Source organism: Malaclemys terrapin, chromosome 4 (assembly GCF_027887155.1).
Source record: "Malaclemys terrapin pileata isolate rMalTer1 chromosome 4, rMalTer1.hap1, whole genome shotgun sequence".
NCBI classification, from domain to species: domain Eukaryota; kingdom Metazoa; phylum Chordata; order Testudines; family Emydidae; genus Malaclemys; species Malaclemys terrapin.
In genome coordinates, this window is record NC_071508.1 from 17,843,939 (window position 1) to 17,861,898 (window position 17,960).

The 17,960-nt window shown below is 47.9% G+C and overlaps 1 protein-coding gene across 5 annotated transcripts in view; it reads right to left on the bottom strand.

Annotated features, from left to right (window-relative positions):
• The window catches only part of FOXP4 (forkhead box P4), a 144,610-nt gene extending 128,010 nt beyond the window's left edge, over positions 1–16,600 (bottom strand). For 4 of the 5 annotated variants that reach the window (XM_054025524.1, XM_054025522.1, XM_054025520.1 and 1 more), the window contains exon 1: positions 16,219–16,308. Coding sequence is in view for 1 of the 5 variants with exons in the window: in XM_054025523.1 (XP_053881498.1) it covers positions 16,219–16,407 (189 nt within the window). In the remaining 4 variants the exon portion in view is untranslated. Of the gene's footprint in view, positions 1–16,218 lie in introns of all 5 variants that reach the window. The other variant, XM_054025523.1, reaches the window with a different exon arrangement.
• Positions 16,601–17,960: the final 1,360 nt, after the last annotated feature.

Below are 17,960 nucleotides of genomic sequence, written 5' to 3' on the forward strand. Positions count from 1 at the left end.
GAAGAAAGGCTTCCCAACACACTGAATTTAACAGTGCACAAACATTAAATGGGGAGAGGGAGGTAGCGACCAGCATTCCACCCCAGAGGTGGCTGCATTTCAGCAGCAGGTGAAGCCATGCCTCTATTCCATGTAGTTTGTAAAATGCTTCGGGATGGAAGGCACCATATAACTCCAAGGGATTATTACCATTAATGTGGCGTCACTGATAGAACCACAGCAGTGTGGCGTTACAGATACATCCTCATTTCAGAGTGCACCGGGGGGGGGGGGAAAATCGCTCTCCTTTTAGGGGAGGAAAAAAAGCTCCTTCTCTAAAATATTAATTTATGATGCGTGGCTCACAAGCCGCAACACTCTGCATCGTGCCTCCACCTGCCATCACTGCCCACCAATTCCCGGCGCCCAGGGTGCCAGGGGCAGAAAAGGGCATTTGGGTTTACGCAGAATATCCGTTCCACCTTTTCCTCGCCAAGATGAGGATTAGTCATTGTTTGCGTTACAAACCCCAATCAAGGATCAGGGCCCCATGGTGCTAGGCGCGATACAGGCAAACCAAGACAACAGTCCCTCGTCCCAGAGAATCGGTATGGTCAGGACACAGCAGGCAGACAAAACAGATGAATGAGAGTGGGTGATGATGGGGGGAGGGGAAAGGAATAATCAAAGAGGTTAGCATGAAAGCGGAAGTCTCTGTCTAAAGCAGGTACCGCTGTACCTCAAAAGCACCAGTCTCTGCGTCCTGCTTGCCTGCCACTCCCATCACCATCCCTAGGCCTTATGCAGCACGTCTCTTCCCTGGGATGCCCCCAACCCAGGTCCACCATGCCAACACCTCCCCACCCCATGCCTCCCTCCTCAAGATTCACTTCCTTCCCGATGCCAGTAGATAAGAATTACCAGCAGCAAGCGAAACGCACAAGCGAAGCATCAAGGGGTACGACGCGGGCCTTGACTAAGCAACCGTGTTACAGTGCTGCTGTTACCCTTGTCCCCCTCGCCCCATCCCTCCCTCGCACGCGTTCCCTTCGCTTGCCATGGCTAAACTCTTCAAGACTGGGACTGTCTGCTACGTACTTCTATGGCACAGAACACCACGGGGCCTTATTCTGATCGGGGCTGCCAGGCATTACTCTGCTCAAAAAGTATGCATCCCATCCCAGCTCTTCAGAGTAGGGACTGGGTCTTCTGATTCCATCAAGCAGCCCAGCACACCTGCTGGCACTGAAATAACCAGACAGCTCATCAGCATTGCTAGCTCCGATTCCTTGCCCACACCCAGAGCTCACAGATGGGCTGGGATTGCCCGGGCACCGGACCACCTGGTCCTTGTCAAAATCCCAGCCTACGGGCATGTAAAAGCCGCAGGATGAACCTGAGCAAGGGACCGTGCCACAAAGAAGAACAGGAGCGAGAATCCTGCAGAACACGGGCTAGTGTTGTTCACCACGTCATCAGCACAGCATCCTGTCCGTGAGCCCATCCTTGGACCAGTCTCCTCTTGCCCCGGGCAAGTCAAATCCCGTCTCTGCACACGCACTCAAGGAGGGCAATCCGCTACCAGGGTCGGTGGTTCCACCCCAGAGGTTCGGAAGCTGTGCAGGCTTATGGCCACTTAAGCACAAGCTTTGCTGCATCAAATGTTCTTTGGCGATTGCTTTAGATGCAGGAAAGCCTGGAGCACACAAGTTGGAGGGGGCTCAACATCTTTAAGGGCTCCAGGGAGCAAAACTCCAGGGTAAGGTCCCTCTCCCCCTCACTGCTTCCCAGGCTGAACAGACCAGGATGGGGAACTTTGAGGAGAGAGAGCAGGGAGAAGAGGACAGACCATCCCCATGATCAAGGTGTGGGGGAAAGGACAGGCATCCCTAGGAAAATGGTCCAGATCAGATCACAGAGGCTGCTGTGCTGGAGGGAGGGACGGACAGACAGACGCACAGCCCTCCCTCCCCCAACTTCAAATCATCGCGAAACAAGACAGATGACACCAAAGCTGTTCAGAGAGAAAGCCGGGGAATTTCTACCCTATCAACAATTTAGACTGATACACACGCAGCCCCCCCCTCCCCCCGACTCACACACCTGCCACCTTTGCCCTCCAGCTGCAGCCACCTCTGTCCACCTTATGCCCAGGCAAATGCAGTTGTCATCGCTACAAAGGAATCCTTGTCCCTCCCCCCAATAAAAGTTGTTGTTCTCTTTGCACTTACAATCCCTTCCAGGGAGTAGGGGGCAGGGCGCACTTTGGCAAGTCACATTGCAGATTTAAATTCTTGGGGTCCCGCTCCCAGAGCCCGATCTGGCCGTGATAGTAAAGAACTAAGCAAAGACTCTCCCTTCTTTAGGCACAGATTCTGTCGTTTGCTCAGTACCCCCGTATTCCATGAGACCAGCCCCCAGAGGCCGCGACAGTCAGGAGCCACTGCACCCCATTCCGCTCAAAAAGGGGTACGGGCCTGCGAGGCCAAAAACTCAGCAGCACCACCAGCTTCGGGGTGGGAGGCTGCCACGCCCACCACACAGCAGGTACTGGACTAGATCGTGCCGGCCTTCCTGGTTTCACCAAAACTGGTTTCAATCCCTGAACGATTCCCCCCTACTCCCCGCCCACACACACACACACACGTCACTTAAAACTTTCTCTTATTGCCCTTCTAAACAGACCAGCCTTTCAGAGCATCTTTTCCGTCAGCTCTGTAACCGGAGGGGGGGGGGGGCTGCTTTAGCCTCATCCCCCTTCAAACGAAGCAACGCAGGTTCCGCTCCCTCTGTGAGAGCCGCACGGGCATGATGCGGGGTTTGAGCGGAGGAGGGGCTGATCAGACATCCCCTAATTTCGGAGCTGTCAAAATTAAGATCCAATGGTCCATTCTTACTTGAAACAGAGTTTCATCAGGGGCCCCATCCAAAGCCCCCTGACCGTGAGGAAAAGACACCTATTGACTTCAGTGGATTGTAGATCAGGCCCTTAAAGCAGGACACCCTCCCACCATGCTAGGGATAGAGGAAACCCCCATTATAGGGAAAACTGTCCATGTCCCAAAGCAGAACGATGCTAAGCGAGGAGGAGAAATGATCCTCTATCATCTAATCCTGCTCCAGCGGGCAGTATGGAGAAAGGCTCTTGAATGTTCTCGATGACTGGATACCACAGCTACAGAAACACCTGCACTAGATCAGCTTGTCCGTCCAGTTAAAGGGAGGCAGGTCCAGTCACTGCAAGGTTCAGAGTCAGTCTCCCCCGTCGCCCCTGCAGCGGAGAGAGATGGGGCCAGGACAAGTTCAGACCCAAATCTCTCTGAAGTTTGGGCCCACGGTAAGGTCCAGGAATGAACTGTGAGGTCTGGAGCTGGACCTGAACTCTCCCTTGAAGAAAGGATGTTGGGGGTGGCTAATTTAGATCTGGGGTTCTGGTCTGAGTCTCTCCCAAGTCAGTGTAATCACAGCCCACTGGGAATCCCTTAATCCTGGATCTATTCTCCTCCTCTGCCGTGGCTCACTACAGAAGGCTAACAGAAGTCTCGGATTAGGAGCTCTTCCAAAGCAGCATGTTTCCCCTTCTGGAGTACAAGGGTGCTGACAAGCCCTTTCTGCCTGGCTGGACCCTCCAGGGATGGACAGGAGACCATGCTTCCCTTGCTGCTGGGAGACGGGGGAGAAAGAGAGGAAATCGCCTCTTCTTTATTTGGTATTAATTAGTCACAGGCAATGCTGTCAAGAGACCAAAGGCAGGGGAAATGCTTAATGTAGTGGGACGTCCCCCCATCCCTGACTCCTTCCTCCACTCAACCCCTGTCCGCAAGGAGAGGGGTGAAAGACCTGTCCCCTTACTGATGAGACACCATGGTCCACACGGAGACAGGGACGCGATGTCAGAGCCCTATTTCTACATCCAAGGAGCTGAACCCCTCAAGTCTCATCCCGCCGTCACACAGCGACACTCTACCTTTCTGACAACAGATCCGCACACTCGGCAGCGGAAGGGGTCAGTTTCAAGTGACCAAGACCCCGCAGGGGGTCTCCAAGTGGAATTCACTAGCTCCCTCCCCATTACAAGCCCATAGCACTTCCCCCGGTGCCCTATTCAGCAAGGACAGCTCAGATGTCCAAGCCGGAGCCATCTGACATGCTGAACCTGGGGTAAGGTCACAGAGATTGAAACAGTGCTAAAATGCTCTGCAGGTTGGGATCCCAGCTCCCCCCGTGCCACCACACCCCCACATCAGCAATTTGACTTGGTAAAGTGTATTTGGGCATCCTGGCAGTTGATAAATATTTGGGTTTGATATTTAAAAAGCCGTCTGGCAGTGTGGCGAGTTTTCTGCTGGAACGTAGTACAGTATCTCTTAGGCAGTTCCAACATGTTCATCATCAGTGGACCAAATTCTCTACATAGGAATGGCCAGACTGGGTCAGACCAAAGGTCCATCTAGCCCAGTATCCTGTCTTCCAACAGTGGCCAATGCCAGGGGCTCCAGAGGGAACGAACAGAAAATCATCAAGTGATCCATCCCCTGCCACCCATTCCCAGCTTCTGGCAAACAGAGACTAGGGACACCATCCCTGCCCATCCTGGCTAATAGCCATTGATTGACCTATCCTCTGTGAACTTATCTAGTTCTTTTTTGAACCCTGTTATAGTCTTGGCCTTCACAACATCCTCTGTCAAGGAGTTCCACAGGTTGACTGTGCGTTGTGTGAAAAAATACTTCCTTTAGTTTATGACTCTACTGGAGTAAGTGGGCACAGCTCTGCTGACATTGATGGAGCAGCCCCAATTTACACCAGCAGGGAATTTGGCCCACAGTATCTAAGTACCGCTGGGGAATTTCACACCTATTTCTATCTATTTACCTTAAGGTTTTCAAAAGACCCTGTCCCCATAGTCTCATGTGTTGTGAATCAGAGTGCCAGGCATGTCCTCTTGAACCGTCTCATCGCCTAAACAAGAAGCTTCCAAAAATACAACCACAATCAATTCACTAAATTTTTGAAGCCGGGGCGGGGAGAGAATCTGAAGGACTATAAACCAAGGAGTGCGGGGGGAGCTCTAGAGAGGCACAGTGATTCTGAAAAGATGCTGAAATGAAGTCAGAGCAACAGGAAATACAGAATGCTCCTCAAACAAACAGCAAGAAGTCATTGATGAATACTGTCTCTCCCTCCCTTGCCTCACCCCCCTCAACACTGAACACAACCCTCAAAACCAGAGTTACTAGCATGATAGGAAACAAATGCGCCTTTTGTTTTTTAAACCAGAAGTCGTTTATATTGGAGGTTTTAATTTATTAATGGCGAACATCTGGGCTCCATCGAGAAGCAAAATCTCACATCAATTTTTCTTTGATAATATATGGAGCTGGGTCTAGACATCAGTTCCTTTTGCTGGGGAGGGGGCAAGAAATATACCACCTTCGGCCCATTTAAAAAAAAAAAAAACTAGAGATGTTTTGCTTGTGGAAGTAAATAAATAAATAAATAAAAGTTTCTCCATTCCGAAGTGAAAGCTATTTTCTGTCAGAGGCCACGGGAAGGCGAGAAGGGGGGAGAAGGGAAAGTGAGAATACGCTGGAAATCAAGTTGACGAAAGACAAGGAGTGCATCTTAATTTTAAAAGCCTGTGGCTTCCCCCCAACCCGAGCCCATCTCACCAAGATAAGTGTTTATTGTGGCGGCGTTTGGCGCAGTGTGTTTTAAAAATCCACATTTCCTGCCTCATTAGCCACAAAAGTTTGAGGTTTTTTTTTTTGTTTTTTTTTAAAACTGGACTAATTTGCTTTCATTTTATGGATTACTACTTGTTTCAGGGACTTGCTCCCTCCCCACCGCCTTCTTGCCACTTAGAGGGGGATCATTTGGGAGGCTTTATCCTTCCGAATAATGAAAAGAAGCGACTGGTGGGCAGAGATCGTCGCATCATGCCTCTCCCCCCTCCACCCCCGGCTCAATGAATCTCCCCCAGAAAAGAACAGAGATGAGAGGGAGAAGAAAGGAACCCAGGGCACTGTCCTCAAATGAGCAACCTGTTGGGTCCCATGGCTGCCAACGCTGCTGCCTTCGGAAAAGTGGGAGCGCCAACAATAAATTATTTGTTGCTGGTGGGGGCGTTTTAAGCCACCATCTGGCTCCTGCTAGCTTCGAAGCTCGGTCAGGAATAGAAAAAAAGAAAAAAGTTCAGGAATCTAGGGAGAGAAATGCCTTCCCCTTCCTCTTGCCGACGTAGAAGAAGCCCGAGACAGGCGTCTCTCCCTGGACTTGGCCTGGACGGCTGCTGGAGTTTTATGGTGAAGGCAGGATTATGTGAGATAACTGGAGAGGAAGGGGGCCTTATCCCAGCAAGCAGGCATCGCAGGCCCTAGCTTTGAAACCAAGACACTAGGATGGAGACGGGGCCCCCGATGAAATGGGAGCCTGGCCAAAGGCTGCTGTTGGGCTGGGCCGGGACCAACGCTTGGGACCTTCCCAGCATGTTTGCCGTGGGTTCTTAAGAACTCCACGCTCCTCTCCTGCCCCTCAGCATCCTTGGGTCTCCTCTCATGCGCCATCGCCACCTCCCACACGCTCCTCCACCCCGTCTCCCTTCCCTCTGCTCCCATCCCCAGGAGCCAGGTCCGGAGGCGGCGGCGGCTCCACTGACACTTGACAAGAAACTGTTCTGCCTGGTATTTCTCGCCACAAGTCAGCCCACCCGCTGGGGAGGCCTGGTGGGCCTCTCCTGCAGGCCGATGCCTACGTTAACTCTTTCAAAGCCCCGGGACAAACACCGCCCAGCACAGGGCACTCAGGTGGGTGGGAGAAAGGCCATGCTAAGGCCTGACACCCGCTGCAAGGTAAAGGGTCCAGGACCTTTTGCCGGTGTGTAGCAGCAGAGCTGCATTCCACTCAGCAGGTTCGTAGAATAAGAGGGCATAGGAGTGGGATTGTCAAGCTCTGTCCAGCCAGACATTGCCATTCCACCACTAGGAGATGGAGAGAGGTCATGTCACCGGGGAGATGTGCTGCTTTCACCGGCCCTGGAAAAACTCTCCAGCAGGAGCCAGTCGAATTTACACAGCTGATGGCTGCTTGTTGCCACCACTTTTAGGTTGCCCAAAGCCAGCATGTCCATCTCTCCAAAGACACGGTCTAGCCACCAGGCACCCCTTTCTGCCAACATTGCTGCATTCCCTGAGCAGGAACATTCATGGAACCCAAGGAACGTTTGCCGAGAGCCAATGACCAACTTGTAAAAAAACAAAACAAAACAAAAAACAAAAACAAAAACCAGGAGCGTTCGTGCCAGAAACCCGACCCCACGAGCAGCTCTAATCCAATCAGGGTGCAGAGACAATACCGCGTGACTCTCCGCGTCCAATTGAAACCCACCGACAGAGCTTGAATTTCAACATACTTGAAACAAGCCACAGGCTAAGAATGATTTGCGGAAATTCCGTGGGCAAATGGATTCTGAATAATGAGTATGTCTGAGCAAAGTCACCCTGCGCTTGCTGACGACTCGCAGGCAGAAAAACTAAATGAGGGCCACGGGATAAAATGCCTAGACAGACAGAATTTGAATACACTCTTTGCTCAGTTCCAAACACGCTTGTACAAGCTTGGCCTAGATTCTTGTGGGGTTCTGTGCTCAACACTCCATCTGACTGAGCATCACCTGTGCATTACGGTAGCACCCCATGATCAGGACCCCATGGTTCATAAGCATAATCCCACTCCAGTGCCTTCGTCACAAGGCCACATCTCCTTTTATATTCTTAAAGGTTCTGCAGCATGAAGTCACAACCCCCCCCCCACCAACCAGCCAGCCAGGATGGGAAGCCAAAACAGCGTTCCGATTGGGGAGGGCAGTTAGACAATTCTAGCCCTGCATGACTTCCCACCGGTTTTGGAGTTGGACAGGGGCATGGGGTTGGAAGGATGGGCAGGAGAAAGGGGAATGCATTCAATCAGGGTTGGTCCCCTGGATGGTGGGCTGGGTGTGTGCAGTGCTGGAGCTTTCTGTATTGATTAACCTCAGTGCAATTAAATCCCACTAGATAAATCTAGTTATTCTGCAAGCGACCTGAGTGGTGTTGAAATTCGTTATTTCAACACTCTCTGCAATAAGGGAGCAGCTCATCTCGTCCCGAACTGCCTGTGCCTTGGTGATCCATGCCGCGGACTCTGCTTCTTAACAATTTTTAAGAACCTGGCCTCTCCCTCTGCCTGTTTAAACGGAGGTGCTGGGGCCTGAACAAAAACACACGCGGAGAACGTGGGGATGGAATTTCCTCACGTGTGCTTAAGTTGCTTTGTTCCCCGGGGCACGCGTGAGCCGTAACACATGCAAACAGGTCCTGAATCAGCGCCTGAAACCCAGTACACCCTTGATTCTATGTACTATATACATGGCCACTTTACCCATCCAAACCTCTCTGCCTCACGCACAGAATCCATTTCCCATGCCTCCTACATAACATCCATATACACATGCATTTACTGTGTAAATCCAGCCCGCTCGCAGTCATTATTGAGAACCAGGGAGCCAGGGCTAAATCTCATTCTAAATTACCCCAGTGTAAGTCTAGAGTAACACAGCTGATTTCAATAGCGCGAGAATAGAATCTGGTCCACTAATGTACTTCCCCTACATAACGCACACCAGCCCCTCACATTCTTATATTCACATAGAGAAGGAGAGAATATGGAATTTTCCCTCGCCCTTGGAGCTCCAGCGTTCCTTTCAACCGACGGGTCAACAGCTTTATCCCTACTATACTGCCTGGCAAAGCAAGCTGAAAGGACTTGCCAAAACTCTCGCATCAGTTTAGGCAGAGTGAGGGGCAGAACCTAGGTCCCGACTCAAAGTCCAGCAGTTTAATCACCAGAGAATGCCAACTTTCTACCCAGCTGAGGTCACATGAGTGAGGTTTGCCAGGGAGGCAGAATAAACAGCTTTCACATTACCTCCAAAACAGGCCCTCCAATGGCATTTTTCCCCAACTACCTTTTAAACAAAAAACAAAAAAAGGCCCTCGTGTTTTCACAGCTGCCTATGTTTTTCAAAGTCCTCTTATTAGAAGAAAAAAGTTGCATTATTCCACTCTTCACTATGACAAACACACAGAGGATCCATACAACTGGAACCAGAGCTCTCGGCTTCAGCACAAACCGGCAGAGCAGCAAAATTTTCCTTCCATTTTGCAAACCCCCTCCTTGACAATCAATTTAAAAAAAAAAAAAAACGGCCACTGCTCCTCTGGCCCCAACAACTGCGACCTACCAGAAGGGTTTCCGTTGGAGAGTGAAGAGAAAGGATCTCAGTCTGCCAACTTGCCAGGGCATGAAACATGGGAGGCACTTGCAGCCGAGGGTAAACACGGATACCAGTTTCCGTTAAGAGGGCGGATAAACTCACAGCCTGGCAAAAGCACATTTTAGGCACAATTTGAAGAAGTCAAACCCACTGTGCATGCCGCCTAATGAACACGGGGCTCGACGGTTTCTCTATCTACATACGAGCACAGCTACGTGGTACCTATGTCCCAGTGCAATACTTTTAGTGCAATCCTTTAACAACTGCCATCCTATCCCTAGATAGGATCTCTCTTCAACCACGGAAGCAAGAACTTTACACAACAAAATCGGGGAAGGGGGAGGGGGAGATGAACTGTGCCCTATATTCCATCTCATTCCAGATCTCAGATGAAATTATCTTTTTCTCCACCACTTGTATCATCTCCCTCCCCGCTGTTGCTGTCTGACTCATTAGAGCATTGGGGTGGGGACAGGGAGGAAGAAGTGTGGATTATTAGAAAGATGCTGCACCCTATGAAGTTATGCTGGGTCAGTAGCACCAGGAGCTTGATCCCCTGAAGTGGCTTCATTCAGAAGGGGAAAGGAGATGTAACAAAACTAGACTCACCGCCATCCCCCCTGCATTTTACATCATCACATCTTCTTTTCAGTTAAAAATAAAAATACAAACAAGTTTTTAGAATCAACAACTCTTTGCATTCCCCTACCCCCTTTCCTCTTCTGGAGGGTAAATTTCACTCTAAGAAAAAGATACAGACAGGATTTTTCCCAACCCGAAAAACAAGACACTCCCCAAACCTTTTCTCCCCCCTCTATAAAATAAAAGTTCCATCTCCAGTGAGCAAAGAGGGTTGCTTATGGTGCCCCAAAAGAACCAGCACCCTGGTGGGTAAGCTTGTTCTAAAGAGTGAACGAAATGACCTGATGTAGAGTGGAGGGTAAGAGGGGAGAAAAAAAAAAAATGAACAGATATAGGAGAAAGTCACTGAAAATGACAACGAATTTTGCGAGGTTGCTGTCATCTCAAATATTTTTAAGAGGCCTTTGCAAGCACACAGTTCACCGTTGTGTGGTTTTGGGTGAGTTTGGGTGGTTTTTTAAGTCACATACACCAGCGTTCTCTCTCTTCTGCAGTGGCTGTATGCATTTCCCTGCTCTGAGTGTATCTATAGAGTCCCACACCCCCCCTCCGGGTACCACTGAACTCCTCTTCCCTTTGAACACACAGATCTGGAGGTGTGTATTTAACCTCCCACATGGCCAGTTCTCCCGGGGCGTAAGGGAAAGGTGGCATCCTATTCTGTTTAACAATGCCACAGTGCCAAACGGAGAGAGATTAAAAATCAAAGAGAACAGGAGTGGAATTTCCAAGTTATCGCTTTAAGAAGTAGCAGGTGATAGAGACAGACTGTTAACATGGCTTAAGGACACTTGGGGTGTAGCAAATTACTGAGGGGAGAGGGAATAAAATACAGGGTCACCCAAAGGGAACAGATAAGAGTAGGGTGACCAGACAGCAAGTGTGAAAAATCAGGACGGGGGTGGAGGGTAATAGGTGCCTATATAAGAAAAAGACCCAAAAATAGGGACTGTCCCTATAAAAATCGGGACATTTGGTCACCCTAGATAAGAGTTTCTTCTGAACTGAAGGCCAAAGCGCAAGCAGAGGCAAAGGCTGGTCTCCTATCCGACTCCAATTCCCTGAAGCACCGGCACCAGGTACATACATGGCAGTAAGTCGCCTTGTTAACACAGGGCAAGAAACCTAGGCTGGCATGAAGCCCTCCCCTAATCCTGCTGCAAAGGGCATATTCATTAGCTACCCGCCCTCTCCAACACACCTGCCAGCTAGAAATAGGGGCTGTGGGGCAGGGAGAGACCGACAGAAACATCTTTTAACTCCACGGAAATACAGATAGCAGAGGGTAGGGCTGGGGGGAATGGTCACTGTTTGAGCTGAAAATAAATAAGAGACTTTTCCTAAACACACGGGACCCAGGCTACGAAATTTCGCTCCCTGTCGGAAAACAAGACCGGGAAAAAAAAAAAATGAACGCAGAAGAAGGGGGGAAAGCTACAGACATGCATTATCCCTCCTTTCTATAGGAGGGAGACTCCCGCGCCACAGCGCTCGCCCCCCCACCTTGTTGCTACAAAGGGAAAATCTTTGCTGTACCTCTTCCCCCCTCTGATTTTCCCCTTGCTCTCCCTCCACCCGCCCAGCAAACAAAAAAACAAAAAACAACCTCCCCCTCCCCCCCCCCAAAAAAGTCTCAAAGCCAGCCCCCTAGCGAGACACAAACCTTATCAGATTCAAAGCATCCCCTCTCCACCATGAGAAAAGAAAAGCTCTTAGGGTTCTCTGGGCAAGAACTTCACAACCGAGTGCACTTGGATTCCAGCTTGGTTATTAGAAAAGAAAGCGAGAAAGCGCCTGAAGTGGATATTTTAGTGTCACTTGATTTTATAGATCACGTCGATTTTTAAATAAACTCTGCCCTTTCTTTCAGAATGGAGAATCTGAATTAGAAATTCACCAGATTCCTCTGGTGTTGCGTCGCTGGATTTTTAAATTTTTTTTTATTGTTCATTTTAATTCCCCATGAAAATCAAGAAGTTGAATAGATTTTATTTTAAAATCCTCTGCTCCAGGTAAATCCACTCAGGAATAATATAATAATAATAATAAAAAAAAAATCTACTCGGCCCAAACATTTTTCCTTAGCATCTCACTTTCTTTCCCCCTCCCCTGACGCAACAAACAACTTTTCTGCTTAGATTCACTGAGCCACGACATTCCGAATAGTAGATGTATTGTGCATACTCCTTTTTATTGCTTTTGGTGAATCCATCGGCTTGGGGACCAGCAGAAGGAATTGCTAGCTTCCTTTACAAGTGCACACGCAACCAGGCTGGGAGAGATCAGACCACTGGGTGCATCTCGCTGCAAACGGAACATTTTCACTCAACACCAGCAGCAGAATCTTGGAAAGCACAGAGATGCATCCCATCACCCCCCATCTAGACACTTAACAGAGTAGACAGGTTGGATGGAGTTTGAGTGCATTTTTGATATTCCAGGATGATCAGATTATTTTCCCCCCAGGCAAGACTAGTCAAACTTTCTCTTCTATCATATGGGCCCCATTTCAGAAGTGGTTTTGCTTTTAGTATCCTCATAGGTTCAAAGCATAAAACAAATTATTTGCATCAGGTTTTAACCAGAGGGTTTCTCTTCTCCACTTTAGAATCCCACTTTCAACACAGAAGCAAAGATAGAAGGGGAAAACGATTTTTTTAATAATAAAAAAAATAGCAACTCAAGAATATTAGCCCAAACACTTCAAAATACAGGGAATGTGGGGGCTTAGAAAGTCTTCCCTTTCAAGCCCCGCTCCACAAGGAGTAAAGAATAAAGCCTGGAATTAGAACCATCTGACTGCTTCGCAGAACTGACAAATGCTCCCCGACTCAGTCAGCACATAAAATTGTCGTCCTTACGTTCACTGTATTCCATCCTGAACTCTCAAAGGTTTTGATTTAGGGGGAAAAAATGGGGGCCACATTTGACAAATAATTTTTGCATCTGCATAAGCAAGCCTGATTTTAAAAACAGACTTTCCTCAAAATAAATCAAAATGATTTCATTAAAATCTGAGATTTACTTATGTTTAGTCAACAATATCAGTATCGCATGAAACGCACTCACAAATACACAACTGCCAGGCTCACACTGTCTGTCTAAGACGTGTATTGATTTGACACCAAACTGCCTGTTCTCCAGCATAACACACTTCTTGGGTAAATTTTTAAACTCACAGGAAGAATTTTCACTCGCTAGAAAAATCCTACTTCTAGTTTAGGTTAAAAACACAACCTTTTAATAGAGAAACTAACAACATTTTTATTGTATACCCCACAGCCTTTCCAAAAGCATGGTAAAGTGAGGTCTTAATCTGACGTTAAGTTGGTTCTGACTGTGGTAAATGACAAATGTATGTACATTTTAGTCTCCAAAGCAAAACTCATGTGGGCTGATCAGTTACTCCAAGCCGGCAACAGATCCTGAATAGGAATCTGAGCTGAAATTCCTCTCTAATTCCTTAGCACTATATTAGGAATAGAGAAATCACAGTGTGTTTTCTCTAAATATATGTGCTTTTTTAACGTTGCTCTGAGTAACAATGCAAACTAAGTTTAGTTTTAGATACTCATGAATTATTCCTGTTCTCCCCTATTAACATTTTTATTTGAATTAAAAAAGGAGGAAGAGGGGGAGAAAAAAGAATGAAACTTTTTTTTTTTTTTTTTAAAAAAAGAAAAAGCCATTTCCAAATGGAAAGGTTAACTGAAATTACACTCCACTTGTTCTCCTCCATACACACCTTAGAAATGTGCTTGCCAACTCAAAACAGTTTCCTATCCCCCAAAGAAATATTCAGAGTAATCTGCTGCTAACAAACCACTTACTAAACTTTTTTGGGGTGGGGGAAGGCGGGGGAGGAGATACAGAGGGCAGACAGAAGCCCGAGACGGGGAAGACAATTTTGAAGAAAGCAAAAAATCATTAATTTTGCCAAGGTTTGCACTGGGAATTTGCTTCAAATGAAGCTATTCGCTCTGTTGGGGATCCGAAGAAAGCAACTGATCAGAATTGTCCTCACATCCCTCACCAACTAGCCATCAGTTTTAAAACAAGTTCTGCCTGGGATTTCTGAACTCCCTGAAGACTACTACTTAATAATAAACTCTTTCCAAATGATTGTTATTAGCGATGGTTTACAGCGGTTCTGCTAGACAGTGAACCTGATCAGCCCTCATACAGACTACCATGCATTGTATGAAAGTTTTAGGGATTCCTCCCCGCCCCAAAAGCCCTCATCACACTTTTAAAACAAAGAAATATAGAAAGGCTCACAAACTGTGCCATTAGGGGAAAGATGTGCACAAGCAAATCACAATGTGGAATTTCACTGTAGAGCTGGCTGAGTTAGAATCCTTGCCCTGTAAGTTTTAATAATCAATATCAATCATATTTTGTTTTTAGTCTTATTTTTGCCTGCTCTCTATTTATTAGATAAATAAATATTTTAAATACTTAAATTTTAATCTCACACCAATCAGGGTATTCATGGATGGAACAATTTCTCTGCGGGTTGTTTATGGTTTGTTGGGGCTCAGTTTGCTTCTTCAGGGAATTTGCAGAGATTTTAAAACTTGTTTGGTTTTGATTTGATTCAATATTTCTAAACAGGGGGAAGTTTACTTTGTTGGCACATCACACAGCCCAGATCAGCAAGTTTTATGTTGAAATTATTTTTTAAACACTCAGCAATAGACAACATTAAAATAAAACGGCTATGGGGGAAATAAAGAGACAGGTACCAACAAAGGAAGACCAAATGCAACATGTCCCCGCAAAGGATACTGAACTACAATAGCTATTGAGGTTATTCTGCATTACTTCCCCTAGCAGAAAGACGGCTAATTGAAACACCTATTTCTCAAGGTTACATTTAAAAAAAACATTAATTAATTAAGGAAAGTGAAAGCAATTTCTTAATTGCTAAAGATGTTCCCCCACTCCCTTGGCAAGCATTAAAAATAACAGAGCAAAGCAGGTTCTGGGACTGAAGAGAAAAAAAAAATTGTCAGCAAAAGTTTCCTTGGAGTCTAGAATCCAACAGGAAAGACACTGCCAGAGAGCAGGTTTTCTTGTTGGAAGTTTCCTGTTCATCTCCACAGGCCTCCCAGGGAAAGTCGCTTTGTGGGGTTGAGAGAGAGGTAGGCAGAAATACAGCTGTCCCCACATTATGTGCCCCCCCCCCGACACACACACACTTTCTACTAAGAGCCCCATAAATGTGAATAACTTTGAATCTGCCCATCCTGTCAATCAGAGCAAATTGTGAGATTCACAGCCCCCCAAAGCCCATGCCACACACCCAGGGCTGATTGATCGACACAGCCCCCAAGAGCAGTCTCTTCTAACCCCCCAAAAGAAATAAACACACACAAAAACACACAAAATAAGGCAAATCAATACTGTATTTTTCAACTCTCCCCCCCCCCCCTTCCAAGCATGTACAGGCTTTCCCAGTTCCCCCACCTCTGGATTTCATTCCCTTCTCCCCCAATATAAACCATTCATACACACACACACACCCAAAAAAATCCTCTGTGCCCCAAATCTCTGGCATTTCACGCCCCTTCCATGCAAAGTTTCAGCTGAAAAGTTGCTTCTCCCAGAGCCTTCTCTTTGTCTGAAAGCTCTTCGATGCAACTTAGCGATCCCTGGGACCAAATACTCCAAGCGATCGATCGATAGGGGTGCCGGGGGAGGGGGTGTGGGAAACAGACTACAATTCCCTTAACCTCGACCCCCTTCTTTCCCCCTCCCCAAAGGGAAACTAAGAACAGACCCCTAAAAGTCCTGCGGGTGGCGAAGCCAAACTGAATGCAAGGCGATTCCTGGGGCTTGCTACTCCAGAGACAGTTCAGACGAGCAGGTTGCCCAATTCGAAACAACAAAGCGAGGGGAAAAAATATTTTTTTGAAGTCTTTGCAATTCCCCCCCCTCCCCTTTACAAAAAGGGAACTGGGGCACCCACCAAGCGAGCAGCTCTCTCCACCCCCCACCTGTTTTTTTGTTTTGTTTTTTGTTTTACACCCGGCCTCTGCAAAGAAGAAAGGAGGAAAGAAAGAAAACAGCTGTTCAGCCTGTTTAGCAACTTTCTGGGGTTAGTGGCTGAAAATACTGAAAGGGGGCAGGGAATCCGAGTCACGGTGTAACCAGGCTGCCTCTGCAAGTGTGCCCGGGGGGACCTGGGGACTGAAACTCACCCACATGGAGAGTTCAGTCAACGTAAAGCGACACACAAATTAAACACAACAACAACCGCCGCCACACACAAACCCACCAACCTGTTTGGCTCGACAGCGTCTGGAATCAAGGCTCAACTTCAACCCCCCGCTTGGGGCATGGGTAGCGGCTGCTTCTCCTGGGCCAGATCTCCGCTGGGGGTGGGGGTGGGGGGTGAGAAACTTCTCCAGTTCCGGGGCGGGGGGTCCCCAAAGTTCGCCGTCTCGGGGGGAGCCACTAGACCCGGTCATGCATGAGCGCACTGCCCGGGCTTGCTGCCTGCTCCCCCTTTGCTGGGTGATTCTTGGGGGGGTTTCCCTCTGCTTTCCTCCCCCCACCCCTGCTCCTCTTCTTCCTCTGCTCAGGGTAGGGTGGGGGGGTCAGGGTGCGCCCTCCTCTCTCTCTGTCCCATTCACATGGGGAGAGCGGGCTCTAATCAGTAGGGCTGTGTCTGCACTGGAGATGTGACTTGAGATCTGGGAGGGGAGGGCTGGGAGAGAGAGAGAGAGAGAGAGTTACTTCCACTTCTACCATAATCCATCTAAAACAGGTGCAGCTCATTTCCAACCCCACAGCTCCTGGAGGAGGGAAGAGGAAGGCACCACATGGGGATGAAGAGGTGATGGGGAGGCTTTTGAAATTAAAGGAAAGGAAACTGATCTCTTCTTTTTACGTGTGAGGGATCCGGCAGGTTGGATCATGCTGAATAGGGACAGCGTCTGAATAAATTTGAAGGGGTCAGGCTGCACGGTGGTTTCAGTTCTCTCCCCGGCTGGTCCATTATTATTATTGTTTTATTAATAATAAGTATTTCTCTTGAGGTTGCACCTAGACGGATATCTGCGCCATGCTGTGCTAAGCCCTGCACAAACCTGCATGGGAACACGCAGTTCCTGTCTCCCAGAGATTATCATCAAAATAGACAAAGGATGAGAGAAAGGAAGGATTATTATCCCATTTTACAGAGGGGGGAAACTGAGGCACAAAGTGATTGCCCAGGGAGTCTGTGGCAGAACCAGGAACTGAACCCAGATCTTCTAGACAGATACACATAGCAAGAGACAATCCCTGTCCCAAGAGTTTACAATCTAAATGGGCAAGACGGACAAAGGCTGAGAGAAAGGATTATCATCCCCATTTTATAGACAGGGAAAGTAAGGTCCAAAGGCCCAGATCCATAAAGGTATTTAGGCTCCTAACTTCCATTGATTTCAATGGAAGCTAGAGACCTTAATACCCTTTGTGGATCTGGCCCTGTGATGCCATCTTGGGGGCCCCCGAACTGTAAATTACCTTATTACCCCCCTATCTCAGGAAAAGAGAGATTTCCTGGTGCTAAACTTTGTGTCAGCTCCCTGACACTCCAGTCTGTTAGCCAGCCCAACAAAGTCCTCAGGACTCTGCCAGTCCTTTCCTTGGCTTGCAGGGAATCCTTGATGCCCCCTGTTCCTGAACCCCCTGGGAGAGCGTTCCCCTGTAGTATCCAGCCCCTGACACTGGACAATCACAGCAGTTACCAAGTCTGCTGTCACACCAGTCTTCTGGCCCAGCGGTGGATGCACACCTCCTTTTAATGTAACAGCACTGAGATGGATTTATAATAAAACAAGCATACATTTATCAATAGCTAACAGAGCTTTAAGTGACACTACGCAGAGATAATAAAACAGAAAATGGTTACAAATAAAACAAAAGTATAATCATGCTTTCTAGCAACTAAAACCAAACTCAGCAGGTTACAAACCTGGTCTACGATAAGTTTCTTACCTAAACCAACCTTTTAGCATCAGCCACCCACATGTTC